At 40.7% G+C, this 19,662-nt stretch overlaps 1 protein-coding gene across 3 annotated transcripts in view; it reads right to left on the reverse strand.

The window, feature by feature from the left end:
* The window catches only part of LRGUK (leucine rich repeats and guanylate kinase domain containing), a 104,730-nt gene that overhangs the window by 77,083 nt on the left and 7,985 nt on the right, over positions 1-19,662 (reverse strand). For all 3 annotated transcript variants that reach the window (XR_004383968.1, XM_032868987.1, XM_032868979.1), the window contains exons 2-5: positions 19,456-19,563; positions 17,018-17,099; positions 13,379-13,479; positions 9,700-9,781 (exon numbers count right to left, since the gene is read on the reverse strand). Coding sequence is in view for 2 of the 3 variants with exons in the window: in XM_032868987.1 (XP_032724878.1) it covers positions 9,700-9,781; positions 13,379-13,479; positions 17,018-17,099; positions 19,456-19,563 (373 nt within the window). In the remaining variant the exon portion in view is untranslated. The remainder of the gene's footprint in view (positions 1-9,699; positions 9,782-13,378; positions 13,480-17,017; positions 17,100-19,455; positions 19,564-19,662) is intronic.

Below are 19,662 nucleotides of genomic sequence, written 5' to 3' on the forward strand. Positions count from 1 at the left end.
GGGCTCCACACTCAGCACCGAGTCTGCTTTTCCCTCTCCTTTCTCGCCCTCCACCCCTGACTTGTGCACACACGCTCTCTCTCAAATAAAATCTTTAAAAAGAAAAAACATCTTGAAGAAAAAAAACAGTGTCAGATCATCATTAGAAAAATCAAACAACAGCATTAATAAAGCACTAATACATGCCAATACAGGATGAACACTAAATCTTGAAATATATTTTTTCATTATAGAAGTTAATACTAAAAAAATGAAGTTAATACTGGCACTGCTTAAATTATTTTAAAGACACAGCTTTTGAGTATGCTCAGTTGCATTCTGCATTCTTAAGTGACTCATTTCATCAGTGAGGAGAAACATCTCAGGGTGCTTCAGAAGCTGCCTCCTTGACAGTGATTTTCCTCGGTTCCTTAATGGTTTCCACAAGAAACTCCCGTGCTCTCCCCCAGTCGGGACTTCAGCTTTGTCATCCTCAGAACCAGGGGAACAGCCTGGGAGATGTCCCCGGTGGCAGACAGGTGGTAAAGAACCAATACCTGGACACAGAGAGGAGCAGCCTTTTCTGTCTCTGTTGGTTTCTCTTCTCCCTTTAAAATAAATAAGGCCTGGGGCGCGTGGGTGGCTCAGTGGGTTAAAGCATCTGCCTTCCGCTCAGGTCATGATCTCAGGGTCCTGGGATCGAGCCCCGCATCGGGCTCTCTCCTCGGCAGGGAGCCTGCTTCCTCCTCTCTCTGCCTGCCTCTCTGCCTACTTGTGATCTCTGTCTGTCAAATAAATAAATAAATAAATAAAATCTTTAAAATAAATGAGGCCTAAATTCCGTCATTTCCTCACATTAAGTTTCTACTCATTTTAAAATTTAAATTGCTCCTGTGTTCTATCCTTAGAGTCACCTAAAATTGCAGTCCCAAAGTCACCAATTCTATCCCCCTCTCTCCAGTCTCAATCTCTTCAGCAAATTTTCAGGATTTAGTATCATTTGTGCACCACAACTCATTTTCCTTCCCAAGTAACTGAAGACATCACGGTTCTCTCAGCCATTTGTAATCCATAGGGCATCCAATCAATCAGCCAGAGTTGGCATTTTTTGCTTTAAAACATCTCTTTAATTATTCCCTTCCTCTCAGATCACTCCACTGCCAACTTAATTCAGCTTTAGCACCTATGGGTGCATCTAACGTCCACTTCTTCTTGCCTCAAATCACCTGACACACTGTAGTCAGGTTAATTTTTTCAAAATATTGATTAAATATGTTTCAATCAAAAAATTCTCACAGGACAAATTCCAAATTCCTCACTCTGGCATCGGAAGCCCCTGACTTTACACAAAGCCTATTTCTCCAGTTTCATCTCCGTTATAACCCAGTGAGAATTGCCTAATTCTGCCAGGTCAGTCTTCTTAGCAGTTCTGGAATGTACCAAGGACTTTCTTACTTAGCAGTGTCTTTTTTATCATACTGCTTTCCTACCCTTCCTAAACCCTGCCCATTCCTCAGGACTTAATTTCGAATTCCATTTCTTTTCTTTCTTTAACATATACGTTAAACCAACTTCTTTATGATCTCGTTTTGAAAGATAATCTCATATTCTTATTTCTGTTGCTCTTAATTACTTAAGTACTCACAAAGCACAGGCTGCGAGGACATATTTGCAACAGAAATAGTAGATGAAGGATTACTACCTAGAATACATAAAGAATGACAATAACTCAATCCAAAGAAAGAGTGAAGACAGAACCACCCAACAGAAAATGAGGAAGAGTACAGGGAGGAAATTCTCAAGAGCAAACCCAAGTGGCTAATAAACATAAGAAGCGACTCTGCTTCACCCTTAATCAGGAGAATGCAACTCAAGGCGTCATTCCTCACCTATCAGTTTAGCAAGCATTTTAAAGGGTTCGGAGGAACACATTGTTTCCTATGACTGAGGGCTCCTTATGTCGGAGCCAACTTGAAAGCAACCTGGCAGGGTCTGCTGTAATTGTAAATTTGTCACATCAACTTCAATTGTTGATATCCACTCTGGACAGACCATTTCTTCCTTGAAGCCTTTTCTGGTCAACTTCCAACCTCCCACCTATCTCCTTCCATTAATCATAGAATCAAAAAAATTTTTAAAGGGGAAGAAAAGATGATTAAGTATCACAAAAACAGGTATTTTGCCTCACAATTCTCTGTAGATCTCCTAACTCCACTAGTTACTAATTATGTGACTTAACTTCTCTCAGCTCAGATTTTTCACTGGTAGAGTGGGAATAGCAAACCATGGGTTGCTATGAAAACTGAAAGTTTGATCATGGAAAAAAAATCATTGGCATGAGGCTCACAAGCTATAATATTCCTCACAATTATAAGGCAGTTATCATTACCCCATTAAAAGCACTGGAAGCCAAGGATCACATCCTCTACCTGTTGGCCAATAGCACAAAATGGAAGATTGAAAGCCAGCATCTATTCTGAAAAGATGTAGGCAAGAGAAAGAGATAAATTAGGAAACCAGAAGCAATGAGGATAAAGTCCTACCAAATGAACCAGACACTCCCAATTTTTCTCCATTGGTTCCAGATTTGATCCTTGGAAGCATAGTTTCACTTGTCATCAAATATGCATTTTCAAATGTACTTTCATAAAGCTCTCCTGCCAGGAGAGCTCTACAAAGCGTTCATGCTCACAAACACCACACTCTTTCTGCTTCTGTTTCTTCTGGGCTGTTTAAATAATCATTCTCAAACCAGAACGAAGACCAGATCTTTGCTGATACAGATTGTAAGAAAGGCTGTGAAATGTGGGAAACAGAGATTAAACTCTCCCACAGCTATAGATGAAATAAAATGTCCTTAGAGTGGCAATCTTTGGCAAGAAAAATTAGGCAAGGAAAACTTCAAATGGCCGTCTGCCTCCAGTTAGCACAGGAAGCAATAGTTCTTAAGTCCTATGTCAGGCGCACTAGTGTCCCGGTAGTTCTGCTCCAACTGATATGAAGATGCTCAATGGGGAAGAGTAAAACAAATGCTTGTGGGCACTGAGTCAGGAAGCCTTCCCATGGGAAGGGGGCAAGGATCAGAAAACAAGGACTTAGGAATCCTGAAACTGTCAAGAGCTAGTGGGAATTGACAAGGCAAGCTTGTTTATTGTGTATGCAGTAATTTTCTAAGACATCCGAGGCTAACCCCAGTTCTCTTGGTACATCCGCTTCACTCTCCAGCTTTGACTAGTACAGCAAATCAGGTTTTATGAAATTCGCCTCGCAAGGGCCAAGGGAAGAGGAATACAGGTGCCTCACTGCAGCTGGGGGGCAAAGTTGCAAAGTTCCTCAAGTTGCAAAGGAACTGACTACACAGCTCTGCTGAGAAATAAGTGCATTTCAGAAAAATTGTCTATTTCCCAACTCTTCACTCCCCTTTAAACGTCAAGGAATTTCAGTCTCTATAAATTAATCACATTCTTGACTGAAGAGTACTTTTTACAATGGCCCAACACCCCACCCCCACACTCTCAAGGTCACATCATCTGTGACCACGAGTAATGATAAAGGTCAGTATGCAGGAGTGGTCCGTACAGAGTTCTGAGTTTACAGCTCGCTTTCGGGAATACCTTTATCTCCCTCATCTCTCATCTTATTTTAAGAACCTGCATGAAATGTTACTTGTCCTTCCTCTGAACGTTATTCTTTTGCATTCTTTCATATAGGTCTTGGGACTTTCCAACAAGAAAAAATATAATCTGGTAAGTCACTAAGCCATTACAATGAATTAGCTTACTGGGTTAACCCTCTTAAGTACATTTTAATTTTCAAAGGCCGCTGGCTACCAGAAGAAAGAGACTCAAAGAACTCAAAATCATCATACCGCATTCCAGCTCTAAAGTTTTTACATTTCAGTGATTAAATCTTTTACCGTGGAACTTTAGGTCCTCAGAAACTGAAGGACGGGACCCAAAGGCACATAAGCGTAACTTTACAGCGAGGGAAGAGCCCCACAATGTAGTTTTACATCTTGGTGATGCTGTCAGCAGTTTGCAGAGCTTGACATGAATTATTCACTAGTTCCGTATTCGCTCTTATTCGTTTGTCTACAATCATAAAATATGGTTCGGGTGTAGAGAAAATAGTTACCAAAAAATAAGTAGGAAATCCATCACAATTCTCTTAGTAGAGAGAACCGCAATGATAGCTTTAATCAAAACCAATCCTGAAAGATCTATATCACCTTACCAGTGAAAAATGTTCTTCACTATAGGAGTGATTCTCTAAAAAATGAAACACACATACACTTTAAATAGCTAGGTGATAAAAGTAGTTATGACTCAATGAATTGCAGCATGGGGAAAACTGGAATTTAGAGGACAAATCTCGGTGCAACCACTGACCAAATGATCCTGGACAGTAAATGAGCCTCCCTGGGTCTTAGGCTCCTCTTTCATAAAAGAACAGTTAGTAGTAGATCATCTCTAAAGTCTGGTCTGGATTTTAAAATTCTGTGAATCACTTTTTAAAAGCTCCATGGTTCTATAATCATCTAACAAATTCTAAAGAATAATCAATCTGTCGATACTTACTGGTAAAGAATACACAGCATTCTTTCTTAAGAATATTCTTTCTTGACTTGGACTTGACAAAGTTTATCAGCTTGTGATTTAGGATGATTATCAATTAATCATCAGTTAGCCACAAATGGAACGACAAAATAGCATAAGATAATCCAAAAACTTGATTTCTTAAACCAGTCCACTTTGAGGCACTAATTTAATCTACAATCACAGTGTCAGCATTAACCAGGTCGATTAACGGACTTGTATTTATTTTAAAGAAGTGCTCTTTAACGCTGCTAATTACAATTTTGTTGAATTATATTTTAAACAAAAGTGCACATGTTCCCCTCAAATAGAAAAGACGTATTCATCCACTAAGGAAAGCCTGAACATAAAAAGCACAAAAATGATAGCCACCAAACCCCTAAAAAGGACACACGGAATGGCATCAGATTAGGAAAGTGTGCCCTGCGAGGTACGACAGAGGACTGGCTAGCTTAAAGCTGGAGATCTTCAGGTACACTCCTCAGACTGGCAATATCAGCACCACCTGGGAGCTTGTAAAAATGCAAATTCTCAGGTACCACCCCAGACCTACCCCACCAGAAGTTCTGAGGATGGAGGCCAGAAAGTTTTTTTAACAAACCTTCCAGGGGATTCTCTTACAGCTCAAGTTTGAAGCTTGGTAAATAACTATTTTCAAAGAAAATAATAATTTTCAGATTTAAAACATTTTTAATAGACACAGGTACAGCATTTGCCCATACACAGCCTGTGTACATTCATTTTTAAAAATCTAGTGAACACTCTGGAAATGGACGCCACCTTCAGCCCAAGAACACGAACAGTACCTGACGTCTACCTCCGCACACCCCTCCTGTTGCATCCAACGCCTCCCTCTCGGAGATGGCCACCATGCTGAATTGTCTACTTCCTCTTCCTTTTCCCCTTTGGTTTGATACTAAAATTATATTTAGTTTTATTAAGATGCATCCCTACTGCTCCATGGCGATAAATTTCATTCATTTTCACTACCGTAGGATAGGTTATTATGAGTATAACATAAGTTGTGCTTTCTCTTATCAATGAGCGTATGGGCTATTTCAACTTTTTGCTCTGACAAGCAGTGTTGCTATGAGCATTCTTGTACAAGCCTCCAGAAACACGCTGCTAAACTTCCCATATGTAGGAATGAAAGTGCTGGGCCACAGGGAATTTTGATGTTTAACTTTATAAAAGAGCATAAAATTGCTCTCCAAAGTGGTTGAACTAATTTCATACCCAAAGGAAGGAAAAAAAAAAGAGAGAGAGAGATCCTCTTGACTTACATGTTCTCCAACATTTGATATTTTTAGATTTCTTAAATGTTGTCACTTGAACGGATGTAACATAGTATCTCATGTGGTCTTGGGCTGCATTTCTCGGAATACAAATGAGGCTGACATCTAGTCATGTTATTAGACTTATTGGATTCATTTTCTGTAAAACACTTTTTATACATCTTCTCCCATCTTCCTATCTGGGAACATGGAATATATTTCTCTTTAGTTAGGTCTTTACTGCTCTTCGATAAAGTTTTATTAGATTCCTCCCACAGGTCTTATTGTTAATAAGATTCATTTTTATTGCTCTTGTAAATGGGGTCTCCGTTTTAAGTTGTGCTTTCTAATTCCTTGTTTGTGATGTAGAAAAATGCAATTGATTTCCTTTTATTGAAGTCATATTCAACTACTTTGTTGAGCTCTCAAAACTATCATTTCTAGTAGTTCATTGCAAGTTATTTTTGATATTCCCTATGGACAATCATATCATTTGCAACAACAACAACAAAGTCTTTTTATCTTCTCATTTCAATTTTTATACTTCCAGGTTTTTTTCCTCTGGTTTTTACAGTGCTGGCTAAAACCACCAAAACAGTGATGGATAGAGGGGCAATGGTAGAGATCTTTGTCTTGTTCCCAATTTTAAAGAATGTTTAGAACATGTCCCCAGTTAGGACAAAGTCTGCTTCAAATATTTTTATAGACCTTTTCAAGTTGAGGAAATTCCCTATAACTAGTTTACTAATAGTTTTTTTTATTACTAATAGTTTTTATTGTAAATAAGATTTTATAAAATTCTATCTATTGAGTTTCTAAACCTCCTGATCATATGGTTTATTTCTCTTAATCGGTTAACATAGTTAATGACATTTACTGACCTTCTAATATTAAGCTATCCTAATATTCATGAGATAAACCAAACTTGGTCATGGTATTAACTTTTTCAAACACTGTCAGATTCAGTTTGCCAATACACAGTTAGGATTTTTATATCTAGATCATGGGTGAAAGGAGTCTGTCATTTTCCTTTCTCTTATCATTCCTTATCTGCTTTTGGATATCAAAGTAACCTCATTAGCATGGATTGTGAATATGCCTTCTATTCTCAATCTTTGAAAGATTTTGTTCATTATTAGAAGATCTGTTCTTAAAAGTTTGGATCTGGGGGCACCTGGGTGGCTTAGTGGGTTAAAGCCTCTGCCTTCGGCTTGAGTCATGATCCCAGAGTCCTGGAATGGAGCCCCGCGACGGGCTCTCTGCTCAGTGGCGAGCCTGCTTCCTCCTCTCTCTCTGTCTGCCTCTCTGCCTACTTGTGATGTCTGTCAAATAAATAAAATCTTAAAAAAATAAAAACCTCAGTTAAAATTTTTTAAAAATTTGGATCTGGTGGGAGTTTTTTTTATAGGAGTATTTTAATTTACTTTATATGAATTGCATTTATAAATACAGGACTACTCAGGGTTTCTACTTCCAAATCGGCATATTTTTCTAAGAATTTATCCATTTCATTTAGGTTTTCAAATGTACTGGCATAAAAAAATGTTGTTTAAAAATTGTTATGCAAAGCTTTTCAGTCTCTTCAAAAAATCCAATCTAATAACATAATTATATGCAGTATGTAGGACAGTCTAAAACAGAACAAGAGGCATATTCAGTACTGTTTAAAAACAAGCTTACTGGGGCTCCTGGGTGGCTCAGTGGGTTAAGCCTCTGCCTTCGGCTCAGGTCATGATCTCAGGGTCCTGGGATCGAGGCCCACATCGGGCTCTCTGCTCTGCGGGGAGCCTGCTTCCCCCTCTCTCTCTGCCTGCCTCTCTGCCTACTTGTGATCTCTGTCTGTCAAATAAATAAATAAAATCTTAAAAAAAAATAAATAAAATTAAAAAATAAAAAATAATAAAAAATAAATAAATAAAAACGAGCTTACTATCTATTCAAAACGGTAAGCTAAGAATTTGTTTCATTAAGAGTTTATGAAGGGTAGCTTGCTTTGGCTCCTTGTGTTTGCATTTTAAAGACCACAGGTGAGGAATGCTGCCATGTTACATTTTAATTATGTGTCCATGTTCTGAATTTCAATTGGTTCTGCTGTAATGAGGACAACTTTTTATACTTTGGAGAGAAGACCGAATTGCTACATCTAAAGTCAGGTTAAAAAAAAAAAGCAACACAAAAATCCTCGTTTTCTTCATGGTGTTTGACATTTACAAGTCGTAACAGTTTTTCACACGGAAAAATAAATTTATGTAGAACCTAAGTCTTCCGTGATGGACATGTTTTAAACCGCACCCTCTGTTTGGAGTCCAAAATCCTGTGGAGTTGTTTTCTCTGGCAGTTCCATACTATACAGAGAAGAGTATTTTTCTGGGAGGCGGAGCCCAGATTGCCATGTGACCGCCCTCATTCAGGATGCCCTAAGCTGGAGCTCTGGATGCTCCCTCCTCCTTTCTGGCTGGTAGGAGTCTCCGGCATGGCTAACTTCTAGACCAGCGCTTCTCAGGCTTTACTGTGTATTTCCCATCACCCAGGGGTCTTGTTAAAAATGCAGGTTCTCATGTCAGGGGCCTGGGGTAGAGTCCCAGAGCCTGCATTTCTAAGAAATTCCAGGCAATGGTGTTGCTGACATCATTAATCTTCCCTGAGCAGTGTTCTTCTAGGTGGTCTGAGTGGATTTCTGAGTCAGGTGGCTTCTGGGTGGTCAGCCTCTACCTCCTTGCAAATTCAGTATGTATGATGTCAAGCATCAAGTGAGAAGTTCTACGGACGGGTGCTGCCAACGTGTACTACTTTTAGTTTGCCATCAGAGCGTTTCATTTTGATCATTTTCTCATTAGGATACATTTAGGAGAACTTGCTCGCTTCAAGAGCACCAGTTAAATGCCCAATAACGGCATATTCCACGTGTTCTAAAGAACATGGCGCTATGTTCGAAGTTTCCCATCATATATGAAAAAGGTTTTCCCCCAATAAAATACACGCTCAAGACGATACACCTTCTGTTCTCCCCACATGTCAGTCTCATTACAAGTGTAGCGTTCTAACTGCTGCCCTGTCCCTGGAATGAGGCACCCAAGGGCAATCAATTCATTCCTCACTCTACCCCGAAAAATCCTCAGGTGGGCAGAGAGATACTGAGAAAGAGAAGACACTGCTCCCTTAGCACCCAGAAAACATCAGTCTCCGGTGTCAAGAGACTCCAGATCATTAAACTCACAGATTCCCAATTAACCCTTTAGGATCTTGAAGCTGGTGTGTGCACACTTCAAGGTAGATGGTTCTCTATGGGAACCTGACTCATGCAGTGTATATGTTCCTGAAGTTGGCTGCTCATCAAAAGAGGTTGGTTTTGCTTTTTTTTTAAAAAAACAAAAATATATTTTAAATACGCCAGAGGAAATAAATAAATAAATAAATACACCAGAGAAGCTTGCTATTTAAAGGGCAATTACTATGAATTCTTTGGGAAATTAAAAAAAAACAAAACAAAACAAAAAAACACTTATTTTCCTTTTGGTCATATCTGAATTTCCAGATATTGACCTTATTATATAAAACAGGACACAAGTAAATTTCAAGAGTCAATTAAAAATAAGCCTATGTTTATCAGAAAATGACTGTCTTATGTAGCTTTTTCAGGTGGAGGACGCTCTTGGGAAGCTCTGACTTACGATCTTACTCCTTGGTAAATAAAACATGTTTCTTCATTTTGTGAATATCAATTCTTAATCATTCAAATGAGTCACACATCTCCAGTAAATTGCTTATCTGGTACCACTCCAAGTCATCCAAGAACACAGTTATTAACAGGCCTATTACCCAAATTTCCCCGTTATTCATTCAAAGGATACTGTCCAAAATTAGTTTAGTGAGAGTCTGGTATTCTGACAAATCACGCATTTCAGAAATTTGATTGTAGGAAAAATCCACCTTCTGATGAGAAAAAGAGAACAAAAGGTCAAAGTTTATTTCTCGTCTGCTTCACCACAATAATTTCTGGCATAAGAAGATCTTTCTGGCCGTGGGGTTAGAATCCATTACTGAAAATACGCCAAGGCTAACACAGCCACCCATATCTAATCACGTTCTGTCTGGACCCTTGTCTGTTCAGTCTGAGGGACAGGGGGAAGGAGTCCCCCGCCCTGGCCGCAGTGGGGACACCCCCACCCCCAAACACTTTCCATTCCTGCTTTCCTCTCTCCATTTCCGGCAATCACTTCAGGCTTTCTGCATCTTCCCACAGAATTCACCACAATTCCGCTTTTACCACCATTTCCTTCATTTTCTCTACTGCCCCACGAACGGCATTCACTTAGCCCACGTGTTCATCTTTTCTCTGCCTTTTCTCCTCTGTCAATATATTCTCTCGAGTCACTTCTCAAGTGCCAGAAAAGTCTTTCTTATTCATCCCTCAGGCTACATCTCATCCACTTAACACCCTTTCTCAAAACGGACTATTTTAGGAAAGCCTTTTCAGCAACATGAGTTGTTCTTTCTCCAAAATAGACTAAAGAAAAACATTAAGTAACTTTTAATATTCACCCATGAGCAAAAGATGAACAAAAAGGATTTAAAAAAAAAAAACTTTTTTAAAATGCTACAGTGATAACTTGCTGGGCACATGTAATAATTCTCTGGAAAACTATCAAACAATGTTCTAATGAGCACTAGTGCTCTTTAAAACAGGGTCCCCCTGTACAAAGAATACTTTATTAATGTATTAAATACTAAAAATTTAAATATTAAAAAACATGCTGAAAACTCAAGTGCCAAGAGAAGAAGACAGATTAAGTTGATTACAAGTTAGCAACAGGACCACATTGTCAGTAAAACGCAAGTGTGTGAACCATGTGAAGAAACAGTAATCTGCAAACAAAATACTATTAGTTCAAAAAACCCCAAACAATTGGAACACAAAGATTGACGCCGATATAAACTGCAACTATGTCAAACACAGAGCACGGCTGACCTAAAGCATTCAGTCTGATGTGACCGAATGAAGTTTCATATTCACTTTGGTCTTCTACGTAATCGTGATGGACCGGGAGCCAACCCAGTGATCGAGGCTTACTTATAACTGACACTTTTTCCATTAATACCTTCTGTTCTTGTGCCACAGTCGTGTCTGCTCCTCTCTAACTCTAGCCCTCTCTGGGCCACACACCCATACTGTGCCCTCTGGCACCTGTGTTAACCAGGTGTGCTGAGAGGCTGGAAAGGGTTTCTTATGGGTGCTCTGACTCCCCCTAGGAGTTCCACCGGACCCGGAGGCGTGCAGGGAGTCCCAGCCACCAAATGAACCTGCTGGACCTACTAAGAGCAAAGCATTCTGGGAAATACAGAGCATGTGTAAGAACAGGCCCCTGTGTTCAGGAAATGTGAGCCTTCTCTGGCTGGTGGCCCAAGGCTCACAGATAATAAGTGAACAGGATGCAGAGCTTTCTGAGAGGGTGGGATGGCGTACACAAGCCTGGTTTCCTGGGTAGACACGGGCTTTGGGTGGCAGACTTTGGGTTCCAACCCAACCCTACTACCTCCCAGCAAAGATGACATATGTGATTTGCCCTTTCTCTACTCTGGAGTCTTCATCTGTGAAATGGGACCATCCCAGCTGCCTCACAGCTTTACGGGGAGGACTACTTAAGGATAATGCCCTGAAAACACCAGCAGGCCTGGGTCATGGCCCCCAGGCTGATGCAGAGTTCACAAGGGCTTGGAGTGCATCACCCGGGATGGTCTGGCTCTTGGCAGGCACTTCTCTACAGGGACCGATAGATTTGCTCTTAACTCTCTGGGAGCTCAGAACCTCGAAGACAGGGTTTCTGCATTGTGTTTGTTCATTGGTGAAGCCTTCTTGGGGGAGAGGGTGGGGAAGGTGAATGGAAGAAATTCCAAGGAAGTTTTTCCCAGGGGAAGGGTTCACGAGGTTGCCTTGACTCATTTCCCTGGGGCTTAGGACAAAGCAGAATGGGAGAGCAACTCAGGGAGAAAGGAAACAGCTCTGCGAGTACAATTCCCGATCACCTGGAGATCAAGGGGCCCCACGCCAAGTACAAATAGGCACCTCATATGGCTTATTTGGACAAAAGAATGTCACCTTGGCAATAAGTATAATTTCAAAGGAGAAAAAATTTTACTCTAGTACTGAGAAAAAAAACGGGGTAAACATAAGAAAAATTAAAAGAGCGTCTCACTAGCAGTATGGGTGATGTCAGATTTTGATTTCAAACCAATTTTCCTATTTGTGCAAACCCTACTACTTGGGATCGGAGTTCATTTGGTTTGTAAATAAAATAGATAATAAAAGGCAATAACTGATGTCCAATCCTAAAAATATTTAATGAAATACATTTGTCTACTCGAACACTAATCCCAAGCTCCCAGCGACGGCTCTCAGATCCATCAGCACATTAAAGCCACCTGGGGTTCCTTTAAAAAAATTCCACACCCGGGCCTTACCTTGGGCCTCTTGAATCAGACTCTCTGGCAGGAAGATCCAGGTGTGTTTCAAAGTCCCCATGTGACTGAAATGTGCAGAAGAGTCTGGGAATCACGAATCTCTAACCTGTCTGCTTCAGTGTGGCCCACGGACCACCAGCAGTGGCATCCCTTGGAAGGCTGTTAGAAACCACAGTCTCGGGGCACCTGGGTGGCTCAGTGGGTTAAGCCGCTGCCTTCAGCTCCGGTCATGATCCCAGAGTCCTGGGATGGAGCCCCGAGTCAGGGTCTCTGCTCAGCGGGGAGCCTGCTTCCCCCTTACTCTCTGCCTGCCTCTCTACCTGCTTGTGATCTCCCTCTCTCTGTCAAATAAATAAATAAAATCTTAAAAAAAGAAAAGAAAAGAAACCACAGTCTCAGGCCTGACTTCAGAACCTCCGGGGTCAGAATCCCTGGTTTCCGCAAGAACCCCCGGTGACTGTACGCACATTAAAGGATGAGACACGGGGGTGCCTGGGTGGCTCAGTGGGTTAAAGCCTCTGCCTTCGGCTCAGGTCATGATCCCTGGGTCCTGGGATCGAGTCCCGCATCGGGCTCTCTGCTCATCAAGGAGCCTGCTTCCTCCTCTCTCTCTCTGCCTGCCTCTCTGCCTACTTGTGATCTCTGTCAAATAAGTAAATAAAATCTTTAAAAACAAACAAACAAACAAACAAACAAAAAGACACGGCCCAGAGCCAGCTGCTCCATCAACTCCCGTTCACACAGTTTGGTTCTGTGTCAAATGCAAAAGCAACTTCAGAGAAGCAAGATCAGAAATCATTGTCGAAAAAAAAAAAAAAGTAACGTATTTAGCTGTGAGAGAGAGAAGGTAGTTCTTCAGCCTGAAGACTATTAGCAAAGCTTCCTAAGATTATCTGCAGACAGACCGTCTTCCTTTCTCATAAATGATACCCAAATCCCTTATTTCATTTCAGACACTTACACTATTTACTCCCATATCTCAGGCTGTCTGAATTCCCTATTTGAGCACTGGTTTGCGTGTTAATGTACTTTGCAGACCACTTAATGAATGAATGCGATGATCAAGTCTACCTTGAGATTTTTGGGTGGCTTGAAATTGAAGAATGTCGTCAATTTATTGTGAGAAGCATTAAGTTCTAGAAGGTAAGGCATACAACTCACACAAGACAGATCTGGGGGGAGAAACAAATACAGAAATAAGGTAAGCCAATAAAATCAAAATTAGACTAAGTCATTAAAAACAGCTTATGTTACATCAGAGCATTTTTCTCCTTATGCCAGTTGCAAGCACTTCTTAATTATTCCAAGCAAGTGAAATGAATAAAAATAGGAATGCATGAAACATAGGCAGTGTGGAGAACTCTCCACAAGCTCCTACTTTCACCTTCTTCCCCAAGGCCTCCCCTCCTCCTCAACACTTTTCTAGCTACTGGTACACCCTCCAGGTCCCAGCTCACTCTCCCATGAGCTACTAACAGCCAAATTCTTAAAAAATACTAGCCTCGGGGCACCTGGGTGGTTCAGTGGGTTAAAGCCTCTGCCTTCGGCTCAGGTCATGATCCCAGAGTCCTGGGATCGAGCCCCGCATCAAGCTCCCTGTCTGCGGGAAGCCTGCTTCTCAACCTCTCCCACTCCCCCTGCTTGTGTTCCCTCTCTAGCTGTGTCTCTCTGTCAAATAAATAAATAAAATCTTAAAAAAAAAAAAACAAAAACAAAAACAGCCTTGGAGGAAAGGACGAGAAACTAAAGCCATAGATAATCCCCTTGATAATTAGCCCCTAAGTGACGATATTAAGTCTTTTCACAAAGACTGAAAATGCCACAATTAGAGAAGTTTCTTTGTTATAAATTAAATTTTGTTTTAGTTGGACTTAGCCCTAAATCTCATTAATTATTTGAAGTGATTTAAATTATTGCTGTTATTTTACTTTGGCTCTGCATTGGTTCAGAAGTACGTCCGAGTTTTGCTCTTTATCCCAAGCAAATATTCTAAACCTCGAACACTAAGTAAAGGACAGCTCTGCTCTAATGACAGTAACATATAAAACTTAAAAATGGTGAAGTTCTGTGTTGCCCTTTTCTGCCCATCTACAGCAGAGGCACATTTTGAAGCAGCAGGATAAATTAGACAAAGACTCAGGAAGAGAATTTACAGCCCTGTCTCTAGCAGGAACTCTGGTGTCCCACCCGAAAACAGTAATCCTAACAGCTTTCCCTCTCTTTCCATTCTAGGTCACAGCTATTATGTGCCTCCCCACACCCAGGAAGGCCTCTAGTGGAGCAGCTGGGGCCTTCCATGGAATAGGTGGAGAAGGCACCATGAGCACACCCCTCGGCCCACCTCCCCCTCAAACATCTTTCCTTCTCAAGATCCTGCCAAATTCTACATCATTTCTCTAGTCTAAATCACACCCTTCTTTAGCCTGTCTTTATGGAATTATTCTAGGATGGACAATACACTGAGACTTAATTGGTGGGACTTAATGAGTGAATCAAGGAAGGCTGCCTGGAAAAGGAATCTTAGGGTGAAACTGTCATGACTTTACAAGTCTTGCCTATTTGTCCTTCCTGAGCTCAGCTCCATTTCTCTCCGTCAACTCCATTACCATCCAGCAGACCCCATGCCTCCTTGGAGCTGATCTTTCTGTGGGCAGGTAAGTGCTGGACCATGGAGCTGTCCTGAAGCAGCAGCAGCCACTACCACTGAAAGGGAGCTACGGAAATGGCGAGTACATCCCAATTCTGTTGATGACCAATCCTTTCAAATCACTCGGACAGAGGAAAAAATGCATGGTCTGATTGTTGGCCCTCGAACTCTGACCGGCCCGTTAATCCCTACTTGGTGCAGTGACCTCCGTGTCCACCAGATGGCAGGAGCTCCTCGCGTCTACAAGGGTGGTTCTCAAACTGTGGTCCAGGGTCGGGCACAACCGGCTTCCCAGGGGAACTAATTAGAAATGCAAATTCTCGAGTCCCACCCCAGAGCTGCAGAATCAAACTGAGGGCGGGGCCCAGCTTGCTGTGTTTTAACCACCACCCCACCCCCGCACCCCACCCCCACCCCACCCCCGCCACCGCCAGCTGATTCTGATTCAAGTGAAAATCTGGTCTACATCAAGTGAAAATCAAGTGAAAATCTGGTCTACATCAGAACATGAATTAAAAAGAAAGAAAGAAAGAAAGAAAATATACTGTGCCTTACACATAGGTTCTCAAACACTGTATGCCCTTAAAGATTAAAGACGACTGATCTGAGAAAAGCTCCCTTTGCAACTGGGGGTCCCAGCTCAAGCTGAGGGGTATGAGGCCACCACTGGGCATTGCTGCCATCTCCCATCACACTGCAATTCCTTACCCAGGGATAGAAACAAACCTGGGAGTGGTGGCGGGTAGGGCAGCTCCTGCCAATGACACTGAAAAACACTTCCTGATGACAGGATAACTGGGATTTGATTAAAAATAACCCTAGCGGGGGCACCTACCTCACTCACTCAGTTAAGAGTCTGCCATCGGCTTAGGGGCTTAGGTCATGATCTCCCTGCTCAGTGGGGAGTCTGCTTCTCCCTCTGCCCCTCCCCTCCCCGTGCTTGGGCTTGCTCTAAAATCTTTAAAATAACCCTGGGGGAGGCGGTCAGGGAGGTATAGGTGAAACTAGATGGGCCACAGGCTGTTAAATGTTGAACCTGAATGTTCATTACAATAGTCCCTTGTGCACATGTTTGTAATTTTCCATTGAAAAAAAGATTTCTAAAACTAGAAAAAAAATAGTCACAAACAGTAGCATTGGAGGAAAAAATGATGTTGGACTGGTTCTTAGCCACTGAAGAGCATGGCTGGATTTTAATTACTGCTCTTCAAGAGGGGAGGAATTCAGAAAGGGACCAGAGAAAACCATATCAGCAACATTTAACCGTCATGAAAAAGGCTAAAGCCACCAGTGGAAAGATGACCAGCAAAAAAGCAGGTCGAAAACAACAACTGCTGAGTTCCCTCCAAGTCTAACGGAAAGAAATTGGACACTTTAACTTCAAATAAGATCAGCAAACAAGAATCAAGGTTTGAAGAAAATGTGACTAATTGCATTAAATGTGAGCAAGATTTCACAACAAATACATTATGGAGAACCACAAATGGTGCAGTGGAAGAACCAGTAAAGAGACAGTTAAAAAAAAAAAAAAAAAAGAAAAGAAAGAAAGAAAAAGAAAAAGAAAAAAGGAAAAAATAAATGTGTGCAATCCCTGGCACTCAAGTAAGAAGAAAAGAAGTAGCTGGCCAGAATTAAAGTGTAGATGCAAAAACAAAATTAAAAAAAGAATCTGTTAAAGGAAAAAAAGGTGGGAGGGGGAGAAGGACTAATTCATCTGTACTGAATAAACTAATAGGGGGAAAGACAAGGGAATCATCAAATATTCGAGAAGTATTAAAGAAGTAATGAGCTGTCTCTTAAAGGAAAAAACAAAGCAAACATTTCATGGGATACGCTTCAACACCACTGAACTATTCGAACCACAGACAATGTTGCATGTCAGCTGACTTTACTCATCACCCATGGTGCCTTTTTTATACACAAAGTAGAGCTTCGATATGTAAAGGGATCCATAGTAGCACTTACACCAAGTTTTGTAGTATTAACCTCTATGACATACTGCACAGCTTTAATTTTGAAATAACTGAATGATCCATCAATCTACTAGAACGAAAATTACATACCTTCAATTTTATTTACTGAAAGATCCAACTTCTGTAGGTGAACATATTCACAGAGAATGCTAATGTCAATTAAATCACAACCCTGAGAAGATAAAAGGTAAAAAGACTTTAATGCTGCTTTAACAGGTTAGTACTCTGCCATCTCCTGACTCCTGGAAGTAAGAGCGGACAGAGATCCAGAATTTCTGTAAGTATAGTAATGATAGTACACTTATACTATACTTAAAGTAGAAGTATAGGAAAGATATACTTACTTATAGTAGAAGCACAGTAGTTAAATGAGAGAACTACATCTGAGGTCTCCTACTAACAGGATCTCAAAGCAGATGACAAACCCATTTAAAAAATGCATTCCTCTGAAGAAGAAAATAGCTTGGAAAATTAGTGATATTAACAAGAACAAATACAACATGAAAAGGCAAATTAAAGCAGTGTTGGGTAGACCTTTAGAGTTTTACTATTTTTTTAAAAAAGGAGAAGAAAAAGAAAACCCCACATAATAGCAGTAAGGCCAAGTCTTTTCTCTTGCAGAAGAAAAGGCAGATGTCTAGAATTTAAATGAAATGCTAAAGAGATCACGTATCACCAGATCGTTAATAACACTGTTACCTACATTTTCACAAGGTCCTGTTCAAAGCTCCCTCACAGTAATCTCATCTGACCGAGTAAAACTGAGATCCATAAGGCAGACAAGTCCCAATTTGGTGATGAGGAATAGGAGGGACAAAGAGGGATTGTGAATAACCTAAAATCACACAGCAAATTAGCAACAGAGAAGCAGATCCAAGTCTCCTAATCCTTTTCCAAGATTCCTTCCATGAAATTGTGCTTCTGGAGAACTTCAGGATGGGGGAAGAGAATTTGATCCCTTGGAAGAGACTCTTATTGCTGGTTTATGTGACAATGTCCAAATCAGAAAAAGTCAACCAATGAATTATCATAAGCACGTTCTCAAACACACTGATAAAATGTTTAATGAAGGCCACAAGAATAGTGTAATAAATATGAAAGAAAACCTACCATGCACAAGGCATTGTGCATGATGAGAAACAGTGCAATGATGGGGTAGAGCTGAACTGTGCCCTTAAGAAACTTAGGACTTTGGCAGGAGAGAGGCTATGTATGTAAGTAATAAGAAAAAGTAAAAAAGAACGTGTAACATTAGATAGAAGGGGATGAAATCACCAAATCAGGCAACCGTAAGAAAGTGTATGCAGTAAGACAGGTTATAAAGGCAAAGTAATTCAATATGATAGATCTCAAATGTAAGGAGGTCAGGGGCAAGGTAAGTTAAGCGTTAGTCCACCTAGCTGAAATAAGATTTAAAGGATTGCTTTTTTTGGTCTTTTTGCAGATCAATTTAAGGCATAGCACTACATACATGAGTAGAATATTGATTGGAATGGACTTGTGCAGGGATGTATTGGGTGCTGGAATTATCTACCATTCCAGTGCCTAACATAGGGCAGTGCTCACAGAGGTTCCCTGTGAGTTACCGCTTAACTGGCCGTGTCATCCAGAACATGTTGTAACGTAAAAATGGTAAAAGGTTACGGCCTTAATATGCTGTCCTCAAAGAATATGCCATGGAACCAGCATGGGTGAAAAGAGCTTAATATTTCTTGGATAGTTTACTAGTTCAAATCCAAGAGAGACGAAGATTAGAAGCTGTATATGCTCATTATACATACTTCAGCCATATTATAGCACAGTAGCAAAATTTCAGTGTGCTTTTTTTTCACCTATGTATCTGACTTTACTGTGTGGCTCTCCAAGGAATATTTAATACTTCATAATATAAGGAAGCAAAAAGAGTTAAATTATTTTTCTAGGGCTACAGAGAAACAAAAGGAAGAAAGAATCTGAAATACTATGAGTACCTTGCTATTAAAGCTTTCCTTAAAAAGTGAAGCCAAGATTATGTGTTAGTATTGATATCTTGAAAACTGATGAACAACACATTTTTGTCTTTAATAATGGGGATCTTTTGGAAAGTGAGCTGTGGCTCAAAGCACTTATTTCTTGACATACTTGGGGGAGGCAGTCAATACCAAAGTACTTTGTTCCCTTGGATTTAGATATTAATTTTAGTTCTGGCACTGATCAGAGAGAAAATTCTTAAAGAGTTTTTGATTGGTTTCACAGAGTCAAATTCAACTTCTAGAAAGAAAGCATTGATTACTATAATACAAACTACTTAAGATGAAAGAAACAGACTGATGGGAATGGAAACAAAGGAATTCAGGGGCTGATTACTGGACTACCCAGAGCGCTTTGATGCCTCACATAACACAAGTAACTCTTATCACCAGTCTCCATCAAATGAAAGACTGAGATCTAGGCCCACCACAAAAACTATAATACCAGAAAAAATAGATATGATCCAACCAGTATTAAGATGTAGCCTAGTCAGCCCATGGTGATCTTGTCATACTCACTGATAAAGCTAGATTGAGATAGACCTGCTCAGTCCCGGAGCCCGAGCGCCCCAACTGGTGAAGGGCATTGGCCACGACCTCCTCTCTCAGGACCCCATCAAATTTCTCCTGCAAAAAAACAAAAACAAAAACAAAAACAAAAAACAGGTGGATAAAGGACTTCCATTAGAAAAGAAACAGTCCAGGCGTGCCTGGGTGGCTCAGCTG

This window comes from Lontra canadensis, unplaced genomic scaffold (genome assembly GCF_010015895.1).
Source record: "Lontra canadensis isolate GAN:19392208 unplaced genomic scaffold, GSC_riverotter_1.0 scaffold2, whole genome shotgun sequence".
NCBI lineage: Eukaryota > Metazoa > Chordata > Mammalia > Carnivora > Mustelidae > Lontra > Lontra canadensis.